Genomic DNA, 23,864 nt, shown 5'->3' with positions numbered 1-23,864 from the left:
TTGGTTTTTATTTTTAATTTAGTTTCATAATGTTTCATAATATAGTGAACTGATTATTAAAGTGAAATATGAAACACAAATTATATTCCATGTTTTGTTTTTTTGCCGTTGTTTATTATGTGTGACTACTCCAGAGGTCACAATGAACAAAGACGTACATAAACTGTTTGCTGTATTAAAGCCATTTATTTGACATACACTGCAATTTTCCACCAGTGCCTAATGAGATTCATTAATAACTTTTGAGGTTAAATGTTAACTGAAAATTAAGGCAGTGTCAACTTCTAACACGGAAATCACACTTGCTTTTGAAATAAAGGCGTCATTTTACATTATATATTGTCTTAGATAAGTCATTTTATTTGTCTGCACCAGTAGCCTACACAGAAGGCAGGCTAAGACTTTCAGACAGGCTGAAGCCAAAGAACACCCCCTTTACTATTGCAAGGCTTTGGGTGTTTTATCCAGTAGTTTTGATTTTCTAGTTTTGAGTCAACAAAAAATGTGTTAAAAAACAACTCTTAACAGTGTATAATAGTACATCAGCAATGCTGAGTAATTAAGCACTTAATTCACATCACCACACTATGCATTGTGAACCCAGAGCCCTTTGATGACTGACTCTAAATAAATAAAGCCAATACAGACAATAGTGGGTTTAACAGAACCCAAAATTCAGGCAACTGTAATTTCCTCAGCGATAGCAGCTGGAACAAAGGCAATCTTTTGATTCACACTAAAGGTAGTAGTGGTTGAAAGTAATGGGACACTTCCTCTTGCACACAATACATGGAGTGGTTTAAAGCACAGAGTGAGGTACCTAATGGCCCTCAGTGTACAAATGGAGCATCTATGGAGCAAAATTCAACCCCTCTCAAAAAGAAAGGTATGATTGGTTAGGATTAGGAAAGCTGAGTTTTAGTTATAAAAACACTTGAATCATTGAAAGTCTTGAAGGAGAAGTTCAGGCCAGCCAGAATTTCTCTCAGTGCTGACCTTGTCATATTTTAATATAGTGCATGGTGTCTCTAAAATAATTAAACTGGACAGTTTCATTTATGATGTGTGCAATGATATTATTATTATTTTTACTACTATACTGTTCATCAGCATTTTGTTGTTTCCTTGTTTTTCCTTGTCCCATGACAGCTTAAAAACTATGTAAAAACATCACAGAGAAGAAAGACAAAGTCTCCTGAGTGGTGAGAGAATGTGAGTTTTCACTGTTGGTTTACATGTTTTCTTCACAAGCATACATAGTTAGAGCACTGTCAGTGTCTGCAGTTCTCTAACTGACGAAAAGTCCTGGCCTAAAGAAACAGCTAACAAATTTGAGATAGATGAGTTTGGAAATGTACTGGAAAGGTGCTGGTGATCTGTGTTTCAGTCCCTGAGAAGACCTGCTAGCTGACAGGTAGTCCTGCATTGGTTCTTTTTTCACGGATGGAGGCCAGCATGTCTGTGACCAGCTCTGACAGGCCAAACGCAGGCTTCCAGCCCCAGTCCTGACGTGCGTTAGAGTCATCAAACCGCACTGGCCAGCTGTCTGCTATAGAGTGAACATTACATTTAATGAACATTTTGATCATTGCAAAAATGTCTTTTCAATGTACTAGGAAAAAAAAAATACAGATAGACAATGACCAAGATAGGCATTATCTCTACAATTAAACACTAACATTAATATTAAAGGAATAGTTTACCCCAGATTTTACGTTTCCTGGAAATGTACTCAGCTTCAGGCCATCCAAGATATAGATGAGTTTGTTTGTTCAGTAGAATTAATTTGGAGAAATTTAGCATTACATTACATTGCTCACCAGTGGATCCTCTGTAGTGAATGGGTGCCGTCAGAATGAGTTCTGACGGCACCCATTCACTGCAGAGGATCCACTGGTGAGTAAAAGATGCTAAATGCAAAAGATGCTAATGCAAAATATGTTTTAATGTACTAAGAAACCCATTTATAGACGAATTTAGTGTTTACAAACAGTGATGATGTTTTCTGTGGTTGCAGAAAAAGACAGTTTTCAAGTAGTAGTAATCTATCGAATTCGCCATGGAATAAAATAATAAAATTTGAGTTTATATTTCAAAATTCCAACTTTATTCTCACAATTTCTGAGATTATATCTCACAATTCTGATAAGAAAAATCAACTCATTCTCTCTTACTCGCTATTGTTAAGTTAAATTGAGTTATAAAGATATAAACTTCCATTTGTGAGAAAAAAAGTCAGAATTGTGAGATAAAATAGGTAAATGTTACATAACAATGTTACAGGTTTAAATAGTATTTCATGCTGTAACTGTAGGGATAGTACAATATGTCCTGTATGAACAGCATACATGAATATTATGTGGATATTTATGCTTTAAACATAGAGTAATCATAGAAAGTTTTATCCATAGTCTGTCCGTTTAAACATCTGCATTTAGCTTCAGATGGCATCTCTGACGATAGTATTCTATTAAAAATTATTTGCATTCTGATTCTTACATCTAAAGGTAATACATTGTTTCTCTTATTCCATGGATTTTATCCATTTCTCTCCACTTGTTACCAGTATTTCTCTGCCACCACAATGCACGCACAGCTACAAGTGATGTAACTGTGACGTCTACTCCAAATTGATCTATATCTTGAATGGCCTAAGGGTGAGTAAATTTTCAAAAAATTTCTCATTATTGTTGATATATTCCTTTTACATGGTTTAAAAAAAAATACATTTAAAACTTCTTCAAGGTCATTCTCTCACTCACTGCTGTTCTTACCAATTGTTTGCCGGATGGTATCAGGATTGTACGTGACCCTCAGGTGGGGCAGGTGTTTGCGAATCTCTTCCGCCACTTCTTCAGGTGTGAAGCTCATGGCTGCGATGTTGTAAGTACGCAGAGAAAGTTGGCTTTCAGGGGTCTGCATGAACTCAATGGTGGCCCTGTGGCAGTCAGATATGTGCATCATGGGAAGCCGAGTGTTGGAGCGCAAGTAACATTCATGGTGGCCGGTGCTGAGGGCATCGTGAAATATCTGAACAGCATAATCTGAGGAAAAGAGGATACAATTAGATAGGCTAGAATAGTGTGTTGTTTACTGACAAAGCTATGAATGTACAATCAATGATTGTGTCTGTAAGTGAGGAAAAATGCAAGATGGCTGGTTAACCAGTAGTGCCTCCTCCTGGCTTGGTGTGGGCAGAAACAACTCCTGGGTATCGCAAGCATCGGAAATCCAGGCCATATTTATGGTGGAGATACTGATCCAATTAGAACACAGTTAGAATATTGGAATTTCATAATTGCATATCATGCAAGTGATGAACAGTTCATGTTAAGCTTATGAAACATATTAACAATTAACATTTACACACATTATAATTTTCAATCATTATGATTATACAATTAACATAAATTAATGTTACATATAAAACTAATTTAGATTTTTTATGTTTTCAAAGCTAAATTTTCAGCATCATTACTCCAGTCTTCAGTGTCACATGATCCTTCAGAAATCATTCTAATATGCTGATGTGCTGTTCAAGAAACATTTTTTATTATTATTATCAATATTTAAAACGGTTGAGTACATTTTCAGGATTCTTTGATGAATAGAAAGATCCAACGATCAGCATTTATCTGAAATAAAAAGCTTTTGTAACATTATTCACTATACCATTCAAAAGTTTGGAGACAGTATATTTTTGGGGGGGGGAAAGTGATTATAGAAATTAACACTTTTACTTACCAAGGATGCTTTAAATTGATCAAAAGTAATGATAAAGACATTTACAATGTTACAAACAATTTCTATTTCAGACAAATGCTGTTCTTCTGAATTTTTAATTCATCAAAGAAGCCGGAATTCTACTCAGCTGTTTTTAACATAATAATAATAATAATAATAATAAATGTTTTTCTGAGCAGCAAATCAGAATATTAGAATGTGACTAGAGTAATGATGCTAAAAAATTCAGAAATCACAGGTATAAATTACATTTCAAAATTTATTCAAATAGAAAACATAGTAAAAATAGTAAAAATATTTCAAAATTTACTTGCAGGCTTGATGAGCAGAAGACACTTCTTTAAAAAACATTAAAAATGTTTTGACTGGTAGTATAATATGCATTAATAATTTCCCCAGAATAGTAAAAGAGAAAAACATTAAATCTTTACTTCCCCCATCAGCTCTGCATGAACTTTGGAAACCCCGTAAATGGTGCGAGGCCTCTGGATACACAGATCAGGTGCTGGATCACGGGGAGAAGAAGGGCCAAATGCTCCGATGGTACTGGGTACAAACAGTCGCAAGCAGTTCTCCAGAGCCAGGTCTAACACATTATGCAGGCCTAAAGAAAGAGGAGTCGGGGGAGGAGACGGGAAGATCAGGGGCAACAGGAGAAGGACAGAATGTGGGACGTCAGGGATAGTGGAAACCATACGTTGTAAATTAGCCAGTCATGGCATAGACACATAAAACATGTGTGACTGTATTTTCCCACCTGTGATATTGATGGTTCGGGCGAGAGCCACGTTAGCTTCCCCGATAGCACTGAGTAATGCACTGTAATGCACCAGCCAGGTGATTCTGTTATTCACAACCAGCTCCCTTAAGTTTTTATAGTCCAGTACATCAGCGTATACAAACGGACCTGTAAGGAGGATCAACCATCAAAGGCTACTTCAGAATATGAATGAGGCTAAGTGATTGAAATGTAGGTAACACTTTAAAATAATGTTCAATGAATTAATATTAAGAACTAATACATTTTAAGCATTAATCAAAGTTAATACAGGTTAGTATATTTATGTTAATTCATAAATATACTAAATAAATGTTTGTAATACAATAACGTTAATTTATCCAACTAGAAATGTTTAAATGCATTAATATTCACTACAGTGCAAAGGTTGGAGTCATTATGATTTTTGTCTCTTATGCTCACCAAGCTTGCATTTATTTGATCAAAAATTTTTAAAAAAGCAAATTTTCAGCAGCTATTATTCCAGTTGTCAGTGTCACGTGATCTTTTAGAAACTTTCTGATCAATTTAAAGCAGTCATACTTAAATATAAAAAAAAGAACAGAAAATGAACAGACAATTGTATAGAAAATAATTGTGCTCAAATAATAAATTTATTTTAAAATAAACATAAATTATTTTTACTTTTTTTTTTTAAGTTAACATGTGTTAACTTATTGTACACTGTTACTGAAATATTTTTGGAAAACTGAAATGTAAGAGCCTACTGTAAACTTTAACAGCCAGTTTATGGCACCACACTGTCCATGTGGCTCTATATATGTTGCAACAGATGCAACCGCCTGCCCATATCAGAACTGTAGATGTGTCTCACTGTCAACATACCCATATTATAAACTTCATTTGGAGGCCTCCTAATGTCCGACAGGATGACGTTTTCCTCTCCATACTGCTTCCTGATGTAAAAGGAATTAAATATGATTACAAATCAATATAAGCAACAAAAAAGTTATATGATCTTTCATGCAGTTTTTACAAAATTACAAAGAATGTACTTAAGAAAATTAAAAAAGGTTACATTTGCACAGCAAACATCTATGCAAAGACAAGCGAAATATCAAATCTATGCTAAGTTGTAAAAACTGCGTGTTCTGGAGTCTGATTCAAATTTCTCTCATGCAGCACATCTTTCAGCTGTTCACCAACCTCAGCATTTGAGCTAGTCCAACTCCAAGCTGTCCCAGGCCACCTTTAACAGAAGAAAAACACTGTCAGTGTGAATGAAAAATGCTACTTTTTTAAAAAAATGAAAAGCCCATAACCCCAGAGATACACTGAATGCACAACAAAACATAGCACAACACTGTGTAATTCCAGTAGACAACTAAAAATATATATTTATATACATGAGTTTATATTACAGCGACTACTTTAGACTGACACCTAAGATATTGTATAAAATTTGATAAGCACTCAGGACTCATATGACACCATTTGTAGTGTGCAAATCAGTGCACAAGCAAATGGAGTAGAGCAAAAGCATAAAAAAATGGCAGTGACAGTTTCAAAAACAGGCCAAAGTGATTTTAATTAAGCTACGTGATTGTTATTGGCCAGACATTTTTCAGCTCCACTTCGACTGACAGTCTATTTACTCACTCTGTTGCACAAGCATAAAGCAGCGGTGCGCTCCATTGTGCGTACGCACAGCGCTTTTAACCCTGTTTATTCCCGACCTATTGTCATGGCTATCAATAGGATTGTCTCTTACGAGGCACGGAAAATAAACAGAGAAGAGGTGATGAAACTGAACTATTTAAACCAAAACACTACAGTACAGTCACACGTTATTTAAGCGGCTGGGAAACAGATGGCACCTGTGATGAGGACTCGAGGACTGTCCGTAAGAGGCTCGGAGGACTCGTTGCTCGGCCATCGGTTGATCTGACGCGGCGATAAACTCATGCCGCGAACCGACCAACCTCTACACAACGAGCGGACACACAACCGGACACCTGACAGCATGTCGTCTCTCTGTCAGTTAATAAACATACCAGTTAACCGAATGAACGGCCACATTATAACCATTTTACTTTTTTCTTTTTAGTTTTCCCTAAACTGACGGTTAAGTCGTTATTTCACCTTTAAAAGTGAGTTGACTGACACACGAACAAAACGTAAATCATAGTTAAAGAAAAACAAATTGTCTTACCTTGAGCTTATCAAAACTTAAAATCCGCGCCGATGTGAAACACGTGTCTTGCACCAAAATCACAACATTGCTGTGGTTCCGGAAAATTAAGAAAGTAAATAGTGCTGATAAGAGGGATTTTCATGGTATTTAACCGTTAGAATTAAGAGATTACTGTCCGATTGGTTGCCAGAGGAGCGCATCGAATGACCATTGGATAAACAAGCTGCCAGAGCAGAGAATTCTGGGAAATGTAGTTTTATCTTTATAATAGAAAGCACGGTCGCGTGATAATGATTGCGGTGTCCATTAGCGCTACAAGAGGGCAAACTTGCTGACGGGCAGCCCACTCCGGATTTATATTGTGTGGGTGAGTTTAGCTGAGCTGGGGCTTTAGCCTGAGGACTTTATTGGCCAGTGAAATGTTATTGTTTGTGTGTGCGCGGGAGCGCGCAGACACCCCTTTTTATAACCAAGTGACGTTTTTTAATATAATGTCAAACATACACTACCAGTGAAAAGTTTTTGAACAGTAAGATTTTTTATTTTTTTTTTTTTTTTTTAAATAAGTCTCTATCCCCAAAATACAGCAAAAGCAGTAAATTGTTATTATTATTATTACTATTATTATTATTATAAATATTTAAAACAGCTGAGATTAGCATTGATCTGAAATAAAAAGCTTTTGTAACATTAACACTTTTGGGAAAGAAATTAATACTTTTATTTAGCATGGACGTTTTTTTAATCAAAAGTGATTTACAAAAGATTTCTATTCAAAATTCTGAAATTTCTATTCGTCAAAGAATCCTGAAAAATTATACTCAGCTGTTTTCAACATAATAATAATAATAATAATAATAATACATGTTTTTTGCACAGCAAATCAGAATATTAGAATGATTTCTATAGGATCATGTGACTGGAGTAAGGATGCTAAAAATTCAGCTTTGAAATCACAGGAATAAAATATATTCACATAGAAAACAGTTATTTTAAATAGTAAAAATATTTAAACATTTTACCATTTTTGTTCTTCTTTGGTTCAAATAAATGCAGGCTTAGTGAGCAGAAGAGAACAACATTAAAAACATTAAAAATCTTACAGTATAAAAACTTTTGACTGGTATAATATAATATAATATAATGCTATATTATATAATATAATATATACTGACTCTAATATATTTACTGACTCTATATATATAATATAATATAATATAATATAATAATATAATACTATAATACTATAATTTCTGAACAGGAAAATTATGGTCTTATAATAAATATACATTTTAAAATTAAATCAAAATCAAATACAACACTTTGCTTGGACACATTTTAATAATATTTATTCATAATAATTTAACAATAGTTGACTGCCCCCCATGTTAGATTATACAGTTCACTACTGTAACAGACTACTAGTAACAGGAATTCGCCTAAAATTGTTGACATTATTTTCTTGTGCCGCAGTTAATTTCTGACCATCCTTAGAACCATTACATAAGCAAGCATTATGTACAGTAATGTTATATCACTTTGAAGGGATTTATTTCCTGAGCATGGCTGTCTAACTGTGCATGATCCTGCTTTTAGCATGGCTGCTTAACAAACAAATAAATACATGGATATGAGTTTAAATTCTCAATTTTTTTAGGATGAGCAGCTAACTCACCCAAAAATGAAAATTCTGCTATCATCATTTTACTCACCCTCAAGTTGTTCCAAATCTGTATAAGTTTCATAATAGAACATACTTTGAAGTCTTTTTTCCTACTGACTTTTATGGTATTATTTTTTCATATTATGGAAGTCAATTGGGACCAGAAACTCTTTCTTTAAAATATCTGCTTTGTGTCACACAGTCATACAGGTAATTTGAAACAGTTTGAAGGTAAGTAAATAATGACAGAATCTTAATTTCTTTGGGGTGAACAATCCCTTTAACACTAAATCTGTTGATTAACCAAACAGAATCACATATTCCAGAGAGCTGTGCAATAATTAATTATAAACTGTGTTCCATTTGCAAACGCTGTTTGTAACTTGCTTAAAATCACATTCTGGTATGTCCTCAAACTTTTCACATTTACCCCATTTAACATTCAGCTGTCTGTAACTGTGAAAAATGTTTACACTAAAACATCATGACTGATGCTGTCTCATGTAACAGTAAATCCAATAAACACACATTTTCCCCTATTTGGCACTGTTTACATTAGCATTTTGTTCAGACAGAAGGCCATAATACCAGTGTGTCTGATTATTATTCAGTGATGGCTTTCCTAAATGATATTAGATCTAAAAGCTCTTTAAATATTAGTATATCTGATTGGCAGTGATACTTATGTTTTTGCCAAAAAATGCAAAGTAGTACTACAATTTCCATTCCACCATGAGGTCACAAGATAGTCAGCTCATCCATGAGGTTCTCAAATGGGGTTAGGGTGTCACAGTGTGTACTAGGTGTGTTATTGGACCGGTCAGGTCCAGCTTTCTCACGGTGCTCTTTCACAATGCTCCACACCTCTTCTCGAGCTTCCACCATGTTCTGAGCATACTCAGTCCACCTGAGAAACAGCCCTATCGACAACCCATACAAAGATAATGAGGTGTCTGTTACATTAAGGATGGAAGTATATGTTTTTTCTTTTGCTCAAAATCAGAGCTAACTTTACATACTAATAATTCCACAAAATTTAACATGTTTTTAACTTGCAATAGTTTTGTCACATTGCAATGGTAACTCACCTGTCCAGAGCTGTAAGGACTGAGGATGTACTGAGGGCCAAATGGCCAAATCATTGGGTTCATACAGTGGGTTGAGGTACTGCTCTTCAATATCAGGCTTTGATAGGGACTGAAACAAACAGTGTGTGTTCTCCTTCACTCCTGCTGCACATCTAGCTCAGATAGAAATAAAAATACATAAATAAATTTATATATATATACATATTTAATGGAAAGTGTATAATGAGTGTCACATAGAAATAATTTGTGCCCACTTCTCCTGCTCGCTGTTACACAGGAAGGTTCCATAGTTAGAAGCATAAGCCTCTTGTGCCAGTCGGAGCAGCAGGGCCTCACTAAACTCCAGCGCCAGAGGAAACTGCCGCCACACCTGCCACACGCAGTCAAGCAGCAGCAGGAAAGACGGGCACTCTAGCTTCAGACGGGCATGAGAGTACGCCGAATGAGCACAGCGCTGCTGGAATGGGTGTCCAGCCTAGGTAACAACAAGCATACAGTTTTCTGACAAACAGATCTGAGACTAATATAAGGTATTGTAGTCTAATAAGCAAGTTATTTTTTGTCATAACGCATCCATAAGCTGTAACAAAATACTTAACCGCACATTATGTCACACAAACACATATTCACCTGTATCCATTCCCTCTCCAGCAGGCAGAGAAAGCCAGTGACAGTTCTAGAGGCGGGGTCTAGAATAAGCTGAGCCAATGTGCTCACCAGCAGCGTGTTGTCTGTCCCTTCAGAGCCATGCACAAGCACAGAGTGACCATCCCTGCAAAAAATAGACCATAGAGCAGAGCGATACATCTTAAAGCCTGTAGTGACCACCTTTCAAAAACAGACCACATGCCAGAACAATACATCCCCGAGCTATGCGTAAGCACAGAATGAAAACAGACTAAAGCAATAGATCTGAAAGTAATGCGGCAGAACTAATATTTGCATCTCAGTTTCCATGAAAACATTAATCAGCACAACTGTTCTGAACTCTGATAATAAAAAGAAAGCAGCAAATAAGCATATTACAATGATTTGATTTGATGAAAATTCAGCTTTGCCATCACAGGAATAAATTATTTTTTAAAATGTATTATTTGTTTTAAATTGTAATAATATTTCACAATATTACTGTTTTTACTCAAATAAACACAGCCTTGGTGAGCATAAGAGACTTCTTTCAAAAACCCTATAAACTCTTCCTAATCCTAAACTTTAGATCAGTTGCAAACTTTATAAATTATTAAATTATTCAGTGTCTTTCGATGAATAATGCACCAAATTTTCAAAACAAATTCATAGATATGCATCACAGCGTTTAATTTGAATTTGCTTTTAAAGAACATTTACATTAAATTTGCACTAATTTAAAGGGATAGTTCACCCAAAACATGAAAATTCTGTCATTAATTACTCACCCTCATGTCGTTCCAAACCCGTAAGACCTTTGTTCGTCTTCAGAACACAAATTAAGGTATTTTTGATGAGTCCATGTGACATCAGTGTTCTTGGTACTCTTCTGGACCTTGAACGTGGTAGGATCCTTGCTGTCTATGGAGGGTCAGAGAGCTCTTGGATTTCATTAAGAATATTTTCATTTGTGTTCTGAAGATGAACGAAGGTTGGTTTTGGAACTAAATAATGGTGAGTAATTAATGACAGAATTTTAATTTTTGGCTGAACTCTCTTTAATAAAACTGCAATCTTATGTATCAACCATAGATGGCGACAGACAGCCTAGAATTACATAATGCATCTTTAAAAGACTAAAGTAAAAGATCTCCCACCTCTCCACACACTCTACTACCAGGCCTGCAGTGGACAGCGCACTGTGAACATGGGAAAGCCATTTGGAGTTCTCCAATTTACTGAGCCAGCGGTCCACACTGTGAGACGGGTCATTGCACGCTTCCACCAGCTTAATAAGACTCTCCTGCACAACTTTACCCCTGTAAACACAAAGCCAAAACAGCTTTCAAAGTCAGATGGATCACATATTTTCAGACAATTAAAAATGACTAATGTTTCCTCTACCTTTCATGGTGTCTATGGATTCTTTTCCAGTGACTATAACAGGATTTAGACTCAAAACCTCCTCCTGTCATCCGGGCCTGCTGGGCTTGCTGGGCAGAACGCAGATCAATGACATAACCCAGCTCTGAACCATCAATCACAGCCTGGAGAAGGAGCTCATCCTCCTTACATCTCTTCTTATTGGCTCCTGTCAAAGGCTGGCTGCTTCGCATGATCACCTAGGCAATGGATACAAAAAATTTTTACTTTGGAAATTTCAATCTGTATTATGCATATTATATATATTTGCTTTGCACTATTCTTATACCAATGTACGGTTATATACAACAAACATTAACATCTGCAAAATGTTAATTATTTACCCAAAATAAGAGGAATCATACAAAATGCATGTTATTTTTTATTTATTACTGATCTAAGATATTTTACATAAAAGACATTTACATATAGTCCACAAGACAAAGTAATAGCTAAATTTATATAAAAAAATGACCCTGTTCAAAATTTTACATGCGCTCAATTCTTAATACTGTGTTGTCCAGAAGGAAAAATTATGCATTAAGAGCCAGGGGGTGAAAACTTTTTAAAATTTGAAAATCAAGGTAAAATTTAACTTATTTCATCTTCAGGGAAAACATGTAAGCATCTTCTGTAGCTTCTGAAGGGCAGCACTAAATGAAAAAAATTGATATTTAGGCAAAATAAGAAAAATGTACACATCTTCATTCTGTTCAAAAGTTTTCACCCCCGGCTCTTAATGCATCGTTTTTCCTTCTGGAGCATCAGTGAGCATTTGAACCTTCTGTAATAGTTGCATATGAATCCCTCAGTTGTCCTCAGTGTGAAAAGATAGATCTCAAAATCATACATTCATTGTTGGAAAGGGTTCAAATACACAAAAATACTGGAAAACCAAAGAATTTGTGGGACCTGAATGATTTTTCTGAAGAACAGCCGGCAGTTTAACTGTTCCATACACTCACCATTCCATTCCTATGGTGGCAGTAGGAGAGCACGGGAAATCTGCCGCCCTGTCTGAACCTGGCTGAGCGGATCAGCTTGTCATCATCCACCTCACGAGGCACAATGACCGCAGATGTATACGATGGGCATACAGAATAATCTGAGTTTACTGTACTGACTCTCCACCTGTCCCACTGCTCACAAACACACACGTACATACTGTATTATGAAAATGCACAAACATTCACGTGTATACGGTTATACATAAGTTATAAATATATGTTTTACCATTAATAAATAAATTAAACCTAAACAGTAACATGTAAAAATGTCTAAAAATATAGTGTATATATATATATATATATAAGTATATAAGAAAGTACAAAAAAAAAAAATATATATATATATATAATTATAAACAACATTATATAAGCTATAAAGTATTCTATAAAATGATACAAATATGATGTTTTGCCATAGACAGGACATCAGGCGCTAGAGATAAACATCTACAACAATGGAAACTAGATGACAATGGGTGATAATGAAAGCTATGGACACAAACAAGGGATAGAAAATACCCTAATACAGAAAAAAAGCTCCATATGGGTGAAAACTAACTAACTAACTACAGAGATAGAATACACAGTGCTTTATTTCCTGTGCACTTAAGTGTTACCCATGTCTCACAACTGCTTTTAGTTTCCTGTGGCAAACAAAGTGCTTCCTGTTTGTCTTTCTTTCAGGAAATGAAACAATAGCATATATTAGGTAACATTTGACCGTGGACTAATAATTTTCACCATCATTTGTTTGTGTTGGTCCATGTGTGTGATTCTTAAAACAAGATAAACACAAAGTGACAGTAACTGAAGAAAAGGGAAGTGAAAGTGACAGAAATAAAGAAAAATACAATTAAAGAGTGTGTAGCTCACCAGCCTTTCTGTTTGTTTGTAATATTGCTCCGTTGAGGACAGGCCCCATGGGCCATGCAGGGTAAGATGTGACGGTCTGTAGAAAAAGGGGTACATCTCTGTCACACTTTCCAGAGATGAAAGAGCCTACAGAGACATGAGATAATATCAGTCAACATTTATTTTACTGAAAGTGTCTAGAGTAAAGGCCTCTTCAGAATAAATGCTATAAATGCTAAAATCTCCTTCTGTGATGACCCATAGTATTTAGGATCTTCAACAATGCTTTTCTACTGACAGTTATTAATTATTTTATGTTTTTATTTATTGGTTTTGGCCAATAATGGAAATGTGTGCAATGTATTGTTCCTTTATTTTAACATTTAGATAAAACCTTTGGCATCATGTAATGCACATTTAATGTGAATCATTAAAAACACTAATAATATACAGTAATAACAGTGCTAAAAGTAATCTTTATTAAATCTCACAATACTATTAATTACGTACAACACTATAAAAATGACTAATTTGAATCACACACCTCTCTTCAACAAACTTGAGGGGGTTGTTTAAATAATATTTTAAAATATATTCAAATAGTAAAGTTATTTTAAATTGTAATAATATTTCACAATATTACAGTTTTGCTGTATTTTTGATCAAATAAATTCAGTCTTGTTGAACACAAGAGACTTTTTCCAAAAAATTAACTAATTTTGCAGACTCCAAACTTTTGAAAAGTAGTATACACTGCCCTCCAAAAGTTTGAAAATGCCCTAGAAAAGTGGGGTTTTGGACATAATTGGCATAAATCCTTTTTAACACAAACTATCAAAACATATTTTATTACATAAACAGTTCATACAAAGATTTTCAAAATATCCACCATTAGCAGCTGTTACAGCTCTGCATAATCTGGACCTAAATTCATTGTATTCTAAACTTAATTGGCAATCAATTGTTGAAGCTATTAAGGTGTGCTGACCCAAAAATCTTTTAAAAACCTGGGCCAAGTTTTAACCAGTAACCAGGCATCACAGCTGGCAAACGTGTATATATTACCATTATTATGTAATCAAAATGAAAATTATTATTGCTGGTCTTCAATGATAATGTCAAGTTACTTTAATGTATTTTACCAAAAAATGATAAGGATTTATGCTGATATCGTCCAAAACCACACTTTGCCAGGGGTGTTTCCAAACTTTTGGAGGGCAGTAGCCTAATCCTAAAAATAGCAATATTAATACAAATCCTTGACACAATCATGACTAGTGATATTTAGTACCTCTATGGAACTGGCTATATTCAGACATTCCTCCATTCCGGGAATTTCAAGCTGAAGAACCAGCAGGTCCTTACATTTAATGGTAATAGTACCAGAGGATCCCACAGCCCTGTATCAAACACACATACAAACACCCGCACATGTTTAAGTACATTCCTCCATGTTTTCTCATGCTCTCAAATTCCATACAATCATCTCCATTGGGGTCTCAGAAGAGACGGAAGCAGGAAGCAAAAACAAGCCATGAGCGTAAGGCTAGCAGAGAGAGACAATGAGAAAAATTGCAGAGGTATGATCGAACTCTAAATATAACATTGAAAGAATGTAAGCTAACAGTCTCGCTTGTTGTATCTCCATATTTGGACAATCAGTTAAAAACATATATACATAGCACTTGTACATGAACACTCATATTCAAAACACAAAAGCATGTCAGAGATATACTCTGTTGCGTAAATGCTCATTGCAAAGCACAAAGATCTTGCAAAATACACTTTCTTGTGTTTTCCTCTCTGCCACAAGCACATTTTGCCAGCGCAGCTAATTTTAGAAGATGCCTTCTTATTCTGACACAAGATGCTGCTCACTGTCACTTCTCTACTCATTTTACTGCATAAATTAACAGCAGATTCCAGATCAGAATAAAATGACAGCTTCAATGAGCAATAACAGACAGTCCACAAATCAAACATCATGTCTGCTTTAGAAGTGTACCTGGGGTATCCGAAAAGATTCTCGACACTGACATGCAGGAAAAGTGATTGGTGAAATTAGAGAAAGAGAAAATTAATTTGTCATTACAGATGCAGGGATCAAACACATACACAATTATCCAACCTTTGGTGTAATTATGACCCAAATAAGATTCAAAAACAGATACATGGATGAATAAGAATATGAATTACACATTTATGTCTGAATTTGCTGTAATAAAGTGCTGAACAGTGTTTCAGCAGTAATCAACAATATACACATCCATTTTAAAAATCCTGTTGAAACAAATGTCTTGACATGGTCATCTTTTAGTCAAAAATATTATTTAACACTACTTAATTAACCAAACATATTTGGTTACACCAACAAAACTAAATTTAAGCTTTAGATAGTCTAAATAAAAACTGCAAGTTGCAACTATTTAAAAGGTAACACTTTACTATTAAGCTGTCACTTGTCAAACCATGAATGAACAACACTATTTATTAATCTTTGTTAATGTTAGTTAATAAAAATACAGTCAGTCATTCACTGTTTGTTTATGTTAGTTCACAGTGCATTAACTAATGGTAACAAACACAACTTGTGATTTTTATTAATGCATTAGTAAATGCTGAAATTAACATTAAGATTTAGCATATAAATGCTGAAGAAGTATTGTTTATTCTTACTTCATGTTAACTAATGAAACTTATTGTAAAGTGTTACCATTCAGAATGTCATTTTAGCTGGTCTTAGTTTAAGATTGGCTCCTCTAATGGTCTGCAGGGGTTTTGGTCACTGGTCAGTTTGGGTAACCAGCTTAAACCAGCTAACTTGTCCATGCTGGAAGTCTTAAACCAGATAAAACCAACAAACCATCTTAGGCTGGTACATGTTATTTCTGGTCAAACCTGAAGTCCAGCTGAGGAGAACAGCTGTCTCTCTACCTTTTCTCAACGGCATCGATGTTCTTGAGGAGAATGAGAAGTTGCCAGGAAGCTTCATCCTTTCTGTCCGAGAACAGGAGGTGGTGGCTGGTAACGCACAGGGTTCCTCTGAGCGCTGGATGGAAAGGTCTTTTCAGGGTAACATCTTCAACATTAGCGGTCTTGATGTGCTCCGACAACTCCATTTCACAACGACAACAACCACCATCTGGTACTTCTCACTGAGTTTAGAGAGTTGGTGGGCGAACCACGCGGGTCTCTGTCTTCCGCAAATGCTATAAGTAATTCTCTACGAAACTGTGTCCCACCCCTTGACGTTAATTTAGGCTGTTATAAAACTTACCGGCAGCTGGTAAATATAAAATGCCACTAATCGACTCGACGGGAGGTGTGTCTGCTTGCGCGATTCATAAGCATTTTGCTGGTTTCTTTATACTTTCGTTTCCGTTCATGCTCTTGAAGTCCCAGCCCTCTTCTCTTTTTGTGATGTTTTTGGTTTATTGTTGTAGGGGTTTTTCTCGTATTCTTTTGTAATTAGTCTTCCTGACATTTGAAAGTATTAGGGCAAGAATTACAAAAAATGAGTCTACTTTAGACAAAAAAAGACATTAATTTAGGTTATTCTGCTTATTTTCTTATATTTCCTTTTTTAAGGATTTAACTTGTTTACTTTAAAAACAATTAGATATTTGTTTTACATTTTTATAAGTTGTCTTTACGATGCCACAGAACCTAAAACTAAAAAATACCCTTGCGAGGGACCTCGTCTGTAATACATAAGAAAACAGGCAACATTTTCATGTATAAACATCAATTTATACTGTAATAAAAATATCTAGAATGATTATTACTATATTATAACAAAAAAAAAAAAAAGTGTTACTTTTATAAGTATCTGTTTTACAAAGTTTTTCACTAAACTTTTTCGAGGACCCCGTAGCACCCCCTTGCGGATCCCTGGAAGTTAATGGACCTCAGTTTGAAATCCTAATAGCCCTACAGTTCGTTTTAGAACAATGCACCATTAATATCGGACTGATTCTGATTGTTATTCCTAAATAGATTTTTCCTGCAATTCCTCAGCATCAACAGGAGATGGAGACATTCTTTCATAAAACAGTCCCAAAGACTCAAGTTGGATATTACTGGTGCTATCGAGCTGAACTGTGACCCTGGACCACAAAACCAGTCATAAGGGTTTTATTAATACATTTTTGAATAAATAAGCTTTCCATTGATGTATGGTCTGTTAGGATAGGACAATATTTGGTCGAGATACAACTGTTTGAATATCTGGAATCTGACGGTGCAAAAAAAAAAAAAAAAAAATCAAAATACTGAGAAAATCGCCTTTAAATTTGTCCAAATTAAGTTCTTAGCAATGCATATTACTAATCATAAATTAGGTTTTGATAAATTTACAGTGGGAAATTTACAAAATATCTTTATGGAACACAATTTTTACTTAATATCCTAATTATTTTTTCCGGCATAAAAGAAAAATGATAATAATTTTGACCCATACAATATGTTACATTGTATCTTACATTGTATGTTTTGACCCATACAATGTAACAACAGATGTTGACTGCGCTATATACACTATGTAAGTCAATGTAACTTGATAAGTATTTGATTAAGTATTTTGAAATGAAAATGGTTTATGAATACCTACCTTAGCTAAATAACTTTTATTTATTTATTTATTTTGCCAGGTTTAACCAGTTTTACTTTTAAATATATATTTGTTTTGCATTTATTAATGTAATAAGCCTTTAAAAGTTTTGAGACCCTCAAATATATCCTTCCAAGGGACCTCCTTTCTAACAGGGTGACTTCAGGTAAAGCGGGCTGTTTAAGCTTGATTATACTGTGCTTAAAGGGTTTACATTTTCAGTGCATACACTGTTTTTTAATTAAAGGGACGCTATTTCTTTAAATGATAAAACAGTTTTGGTTGATGCAATATATTGATGAATATGAGGAGGACTGTATCATGTTGAAAGGTAGAAAATCCTTGACATAGGATTTTTATTTGTTACTCATAAGGTTGCTCACTAAATGTAAACAAACATTATTGTGAGAGTTCCTGTTTTATTCAATACTGTTAACATGGAATAAAATGTGAAGAATAATATATATATATATATATATATATATATATTTAATTTGTTAGTTTTCTTATAAGGTGTTTAAATATTGCTGGCCCACTTTGGCTGAATGTGTTAGAAGGTTAATAAAGTGGGCCTGTGGGATTCAGGTAAAGTGGGCCAACCTTTCACCTTCAGTAATAATACCCAAGTTCATGAAATACATTCACTTAATATTTTCTAGTTGACATGTATAACTTACTTTTTTAGAAAATAAAAATGAGATGAGACTGCAGTCAGGAATTCAAGTCAGAGGAAATAGAGAATAGAAAGGTAGTCAAGGCATGAAGTTTAATCTGTGGAGTGAAGAATGTATGATAGTCGAAAAACAGACGTAGAATATAAAGGTTTAAAATATGGACACATTTAAGTGTTAAGAGAGCAAAGACAGAAAAATATTTGTACATTTCGTTATTGTTTTAAATATTCCTCGTATTAATTTTGTAGCATATTTGTGTTATAACCGTGTGTTATATTCACATCTTTAATATATTGTAGAGTTCATTGTTTATCATTATTCTGATTTCTTAAAATTCTGATATTTAGATTTCATTCAATTTAATGTCAATACAGCATGTTCTTTCAGTTGTTTGGAATTTCAAATATGAATTGAGATGTGGATTTACACATAACCTGTAGGTTATATATTTTTTGTGTTTGTTAAATATGTCATTAAATATGTTTGTCTGATAATACGTATTAATAAATCATGTGTTTTTAATTAAGATGCAGAAGAATTTTTGATAAATAAAGGATGTTCCACTTTACCTGAAAAGATTTGTATATGAGTATATGACCTCAAAATGTTTATTGGTATATATCTTGCAAATAACACTTTATATGAACTGTATTCAAATTGAAATATTATAGCTAGAACTTAAAGTTAACAAAAAAAGAAAAGGAAAAAAAAACATCTCGTTTTACAAAAATTGGCCCATTTTATCTGAGTTCACCCTATATGGGCCTACAGGCAGACCTTTTAATGTATAAAGATCTTTTGGAGAAATCTAACCACTATGAAAAATCTAATATTTAAGATTTATAAGATTTACTTTCAGTTAGGTTTCTCTTTTATGCTTTTGATCTTTCAAACAAATTAAATAATCCTTGATTATTAAACTTTATTATGATATTAATAACTTCATTAAATACTATCTTACCTAAATATATCTCTTTTTAACACTATTTTTCTCATAACGTTTTCCAGGACCCCCTTGCGGCCCTCTGGGGTTCCCGGTTTAAGAACACACTAATATCCCTAACGCTCGTTTCAAAATAAATATATCATTAATATCTTACTGATTCTAATGTTAAGAATGCTAAAAAGATTCTCACCGCAATTCCTCAACATCAACAGGAGATGGAGACACTCAGTCGTAAAACAGTTGAAAAGCTAGAAAAGGTGTCTGAGGGAGTTTTTTTAATATCAATTGAATGTTTACTTTTGACATTCCTAAATTGCCTTTGTGAAAACAAACAGTTTGGTAAAAACTGTCTGTCCTGAAACTCAATGTAGTCTGTGTGATTTTGAGCCCATGTGAGGTTAAGGGTGTCAGTGACCCTGTGCCACTTGAATAGTTCCACATGAACACGAAATGTCGCGTTGGGCCGCAACATGCAAGTTCAGGCTGCCAAAAGCTCCCCGATCGAACTGATACTCTGTCATTAGGCTGCCGAACATGGGCGGTCACTTTTCTGTCTATATAAACATTAGCACAGCACACCTCTTGAGATTAATCACTCGTGCACATGAACAGGCACAGTGCACATGTCTGAGCAGTCACAGTCTCACCTCCCTGGAATGAAAGCAGCACAGTGATGGAGTTCAGAGAGCTGGGAGCAGACGAGAGCTCGGAGGGCGACATGGAGGATCTGGATAGTGTAAAAGCCCTGACTGAGAAACTCAAACTACAAACGCGCAGACCGTCGTACCTAGAATGGAAGGAGCGGCTACAGGCTCGCCCGTGGACTGATGCCACACACAGTTCAAATGCCAGCAGCCCAGGACCTGAGGAGAAGGACACTCAGATATCTGACATCTGGAAAGATGGAATGCCTTATAAGAACATATGCGGCTTTGATACCATAGACGACGCGTTAGAATGGCTCAGAAACGAACTGGTATTGTATTATTAAGATTTATTTATTTTTGTCTATCCATCTATCTATCTATCTATCCATCTATCTATTTACCATTATGGACAAAATAAAAGTTTTTCAAGTCGTTCTAAAATATACACACTACCAGTCAAAAGTTTTTGAACAGTAAGTTTTTTAAATGTTTTTAAAGAAAACAGTAATATTTTTTACTATTTAAAATAACTGTAATTTAGTCCTGTGATCAAAGCAAAAAGTTAAGGATCATTACTCCAGTCTTCAATGTCAAATGATCCTTCAGAAATCATTCTAAAATGCTGATTTGCTGTTCAACAAAAATGTTTTATTGTTATTATCAAATATTTAAAACATTTTTTCAGGATTCTTTGATGAACAGAAAGATCCAAAGTTCAGCATTTATCTGAAATAAAAAGCTTTTGTTTATTATATATATTTTTAATATTATTATATTACATTTTTTTTTTTAATAAAATACTTTTATTTAGCAAACTGATCAAAAGTGATGATAAAGACTTTTATAATGTTACCAAGGATTTCTATTTCTATAAATGCTGTTCTTAACTTTCTGTTCTTCAAAGAAACCTGAAAAAATTATCCTCTGCTGTGTATAATAAATGTTTTTGATCAGCAAGTCAGAATATTAGAATAATTTCAGAAGGATCATGTCACTGGAGTAATGATGCTAAAAATTCAGCTTTGAAATCACAGGAATAAAATATATTCAAATAGAAAACAATTCTTTTAAATAATAAAAATATTTCAAAATTTTACAGCTGTACTTTGGACAATGTTTTGGTTTGGGGTCAGGGATTTTTTTTTTTTTTTTGTAATTTTAATCAATACTTTTATTCAGCAAGTGGACCCTACACATTAATTTAATCAAAAATAACAGTGAAGACATTTATCATGTTAAAAAAAAAAACTTTTCAAACAAATGCTTTTCTTTTAAAACGTTCTATTCATCAAAGAATCCTACAAATGTATCAGATATGACACTAAAGACTGGAGAAATAACTGCTGAAAATCCAGCTTTGCCATCACAGGAATAACTTACAGTTATTTTAAATTAAAATATTATTTCACAATATAATTGTTTTACTGCATTTTGGATTAAGTAAATGAAGCCCCGGTGAGCATAAGACAATTCTTTCAAAAATATTAAAAAATCTTTTCCTCCCCAACCTTTTAAACAGTATGACCTAATTAAGTTATATAAAATGTATGTAAATAATATAATCTATATGAAGAGTTCAGATGCAAAACCCCCCTAAAAGCCATCTCGGTCAAAAATGAGATAATGATACTGAGTGAATGCTCTCGACACATATTATATATCCATCAAATACTTTTACTTCAAACTCACTAAAATCCCAGCCTCAGCCTAATCAGAAGTACCTGTATTTATATAGAAACCTATACATTGGAGCCTGATAAAAATGCATTTTTTAAAGAAAGACGTCAGATGGATTTAGAATTTATGCATCTGAACTCTTCATATACTAGTATAAAATATGTAATATAACAGTTAAACATAGTCTAGTATATATTACAGCACAGGTGGCATGACTCTATTCTCTTGGCATATTGCACCTAAATGCCACACAGGTGCAGAATCTTGAGTGGGTGTTTGACAGAAAGGTGTGCTCAGTTCCCTTCATGTGTGCTCAGACTGCTGTTCTGAACAATTACTGCTGCTTATAAAAGACTTCATGTGTGAGCTATAAAATCATTCTCCCTCTCTTTCTCCTCAGAGGGAGATGCAGATGCAGGATAACCGTCTCGCACGGCAGTTGATTCGCTTACGGGGGGGAGATCCACAGGCTGAAGGTGGAGCAGGTGTGTCACCGTCACAAAGAAATGCTGGATGATGCCACATACGAGCTGGAGGAGTGCGAGGAGGACTCAGATCTGCTGTGTGACATCCCTATGAAAGCTGCCTTCTCTATGTCCACCCCTCTCAAACATCTTGGTCTCACCAAGATGAACCTCAACTCCAGACGGTTCTCGCTCTGTTGAGGCGATGAGAGGCGCCCCTCAAGATAAATCAGCGCACAGCTGACACTGGAAGCCAAAGATTTGGTTTGTTTCAGTGTTAAAATTAGACTGTAGCAAAAAAAAAACAAAACAAAACAAAAAACGCTTTTAATTTTCTTCACATCACTAAGCCTTATTAAACTTGGTTTGACTTGACCACAGGTTTGGAAATGTAGTAACCAGCACTACAGTCTATACAACTAATAAACCACTCACTTGTGAAAGCACACTCACCACAGGTCTGAGAAAAAGTCCCCAGAGTTAAAAAAGAGTTTTATTTACATTTGAAAATAGCTGAACTGATCCGAGAATCAGGAGGAACCTGCTTCTGTGTCAAAAGGCGTGTGATTGGCACACACTCCCTTGAGTGTTCCTGACTGCTCATGGGAGGAAACACTCTCCTGTCGGCTTGGCTGCGATCCTGAGCAGCAGCAACCTCACAGGAAGTGTGAGTTTGTGTTCAGGCATTTTGTCACCTTGTCTCTTAAACCTAAAAATAACCCCCACACTATGGCACAGACTGGCAACAACTGAAAAGCTAAACTCAGTCGCTGTTCAGCTCACTGTGGGTGGTTGGTCTTAAATAAGTTGAGGGTACGTTTTTGTGCTTGAGAAATGATCATCTGATTACACAGTCAGCTTTTATAGTGGCCTTTGTACGTCTACAGAACCCATTAAAATTTTGTTTACTTTATGAGAAGCACTGGAAATTTAGCACTGCGTTTGTGCATGGATACTGTAAGTGCTTATGTCTAAATCTCCATGATGAAATTAAAACATATCACAGAGGACCTTTATATTTTGACAAATTTCAAGTTGGGACTGAATGTATGTTAATAGATTATATATATATATATATATATATATACTGAATACTTCACAGGGAGTTTGACTGACAGGAAATCTGACCAATCATAATGCAGATTCTGACATTTTTGTCCGACAAACAAACCGGACGGGAGAGCAGATTAACACCAGTGGGTTTGAACTTATAAAAAGGTGTGTATTGATGTTTTTTCGCAGTTGAAACGATAACTTCTGATGTTCATTCATGTTTATTTCATGCTATAACTAAAAAAAGAAGAAGAGATGATCGGTTCGCTTGCCGCTTGAACCGAGACGCTACAGTTTGTTGCACATAGCAACAGTATCGAAAAGAAAATATATTTTTGTTTAAGTGAAGGATCATGAGACACTGAAGACTGGAGGAATGACTGAAAATTCAGTTTTGCCATCACAGTAATAAATTACACTTTAAAATATAATAAAATACAAGACAGGTCTTTTGATTT

At 34.8% G+C, this 23,864-nt stretch overlaps 3 protein-coding genes across 5 annotated transcripts; 1 reads left to right on the top strand and 2 right to left on the bottom strand.

Moving 5' to 3' along the window:
- Positions 1 to 116: 116 nt before the first annotated feature.
- Positions 117 to 6,996, bottom strand: tdh2 (L-threonine dehydrogenase 2). Of its 2 annotated transcripts, XM_051132645.1 has the most exons (9): positions 6,696 to 6,996; positions 6,361 to 6,517; positions 5,690 to 5,732; positions 5,369 to 5,439; positions 4,502 to 4,651; positions 4,176 to 4,348; positions 3,166 to 3,256; positions 2,775 to 3,044; positions 117 to 1,549 (listed from the first exon to the last, which is right to left on the bottom strand). In XM_051132645.1, the coding sequence occupies exons 2-9, from the start codon at positions 6,506 to 6,508 to the stop codon at positions 1,404 to 1,406; spliced, it is 1,092 nt and encodes a 363-aa protein (XP_050988602.1). In that variant the 5' UTR covers positions 6,509 to 6,517; positions 6,696 to 6,996; the 3' UTR covers positions 117 to 1,403. The 2 variants fall into 2 exon arrangements, with proteins under 2 accessions (XP_050988602.1, XP_050988603.1); XM_051132646.1 differs by lacking the exon at positions 6,361 to 6,517 and having other exon boundaries at positions 6,696 to 6,994.
- A 1,013-nt stretch (positions 6,997 to 8,009) lies between these two features.
- zgc:154055 (uncharacterized protein LOC556036 homolog) lies at positions 8,010 to 16,705 on the bottom strand. 2 transcript variants are annotated; one of them, XM_051134208.1, is made up of 11 exons: positions 16,271 to 16,705; positions 15,342 to 15,368; positions 14,628 to 14,736; positions 13,358 to 13,483; positions 12,443 to 12,616; positions 11,460 to 11,677; positions 11,213 to 11,374; positions 10,059 to 10,200; positions 9,683 to 9,903; positions 9,429 to 9,580; positions 8,010 to 9,260 (listed from the first exon to the last, which is right to left on the bottom strand). In XM_051134208.1, the coding sequence occupies exons 1-11, from the start codon at positions 16,453 to 16,455 to the stop codon at positions 9,079 to 9,081; spliced, it is 1,698 nt and encodes a 565-aa protein (XP_050990165.1). In that variant the 5' UTR covers positions 16,456 to 16,705; the 3' UTR covers positions 8,010 to 9,078. The 2 variants fall into 2 exon arrangements, with proteins under 2 accessions (XP_050990165.1, XP_050990166.1); XM_051134209.1 differs by lacking the exon at positions 15,342 to 15,368.
- Positions 16,706 to 20,091: 3,386 nt separating this feature from the next.
- On the top strand, positions 20,092 to 22,695 carry fam167b (family with sequence similarity 167 member B). Its single transcript, XM_051133979.1, is given in 3 exon segments — positions 20,092 to 20,541; positions 22,290 to 22,343; positions 22,345 to 22,695. Coding segments are annotated over 3 exon segments (567 nt in total). The 5' UTR covers positions 20,092 to 20,238; the 3' UTR covers positions 22,555 to 22,695.
- Positions 22,696 to 23,864: the final 1,169 nt, after the last annotated feature.

Source organism: Labeo rohita, chromosome 17 (genome assembly GCF_022985175.1).
Source record: "Labeo rohita strain BAU-BD-2019 chromosome 17, IGBB_LRoh.1.0, whole genome shotgun sequence".
In the NCBI taxonomy this organism is placed as follows: Eukaryota; Metazoa; Chordata; class Actinopteri; order Cypriniformes; family Cyprinidae; genus Labeo; species Labeo rohita.
The sequence above is the reverse complement of the archived record's forward strand: the minus strand, read 5'-3'. Positions and strand labels throughout refer to the sequence as shown.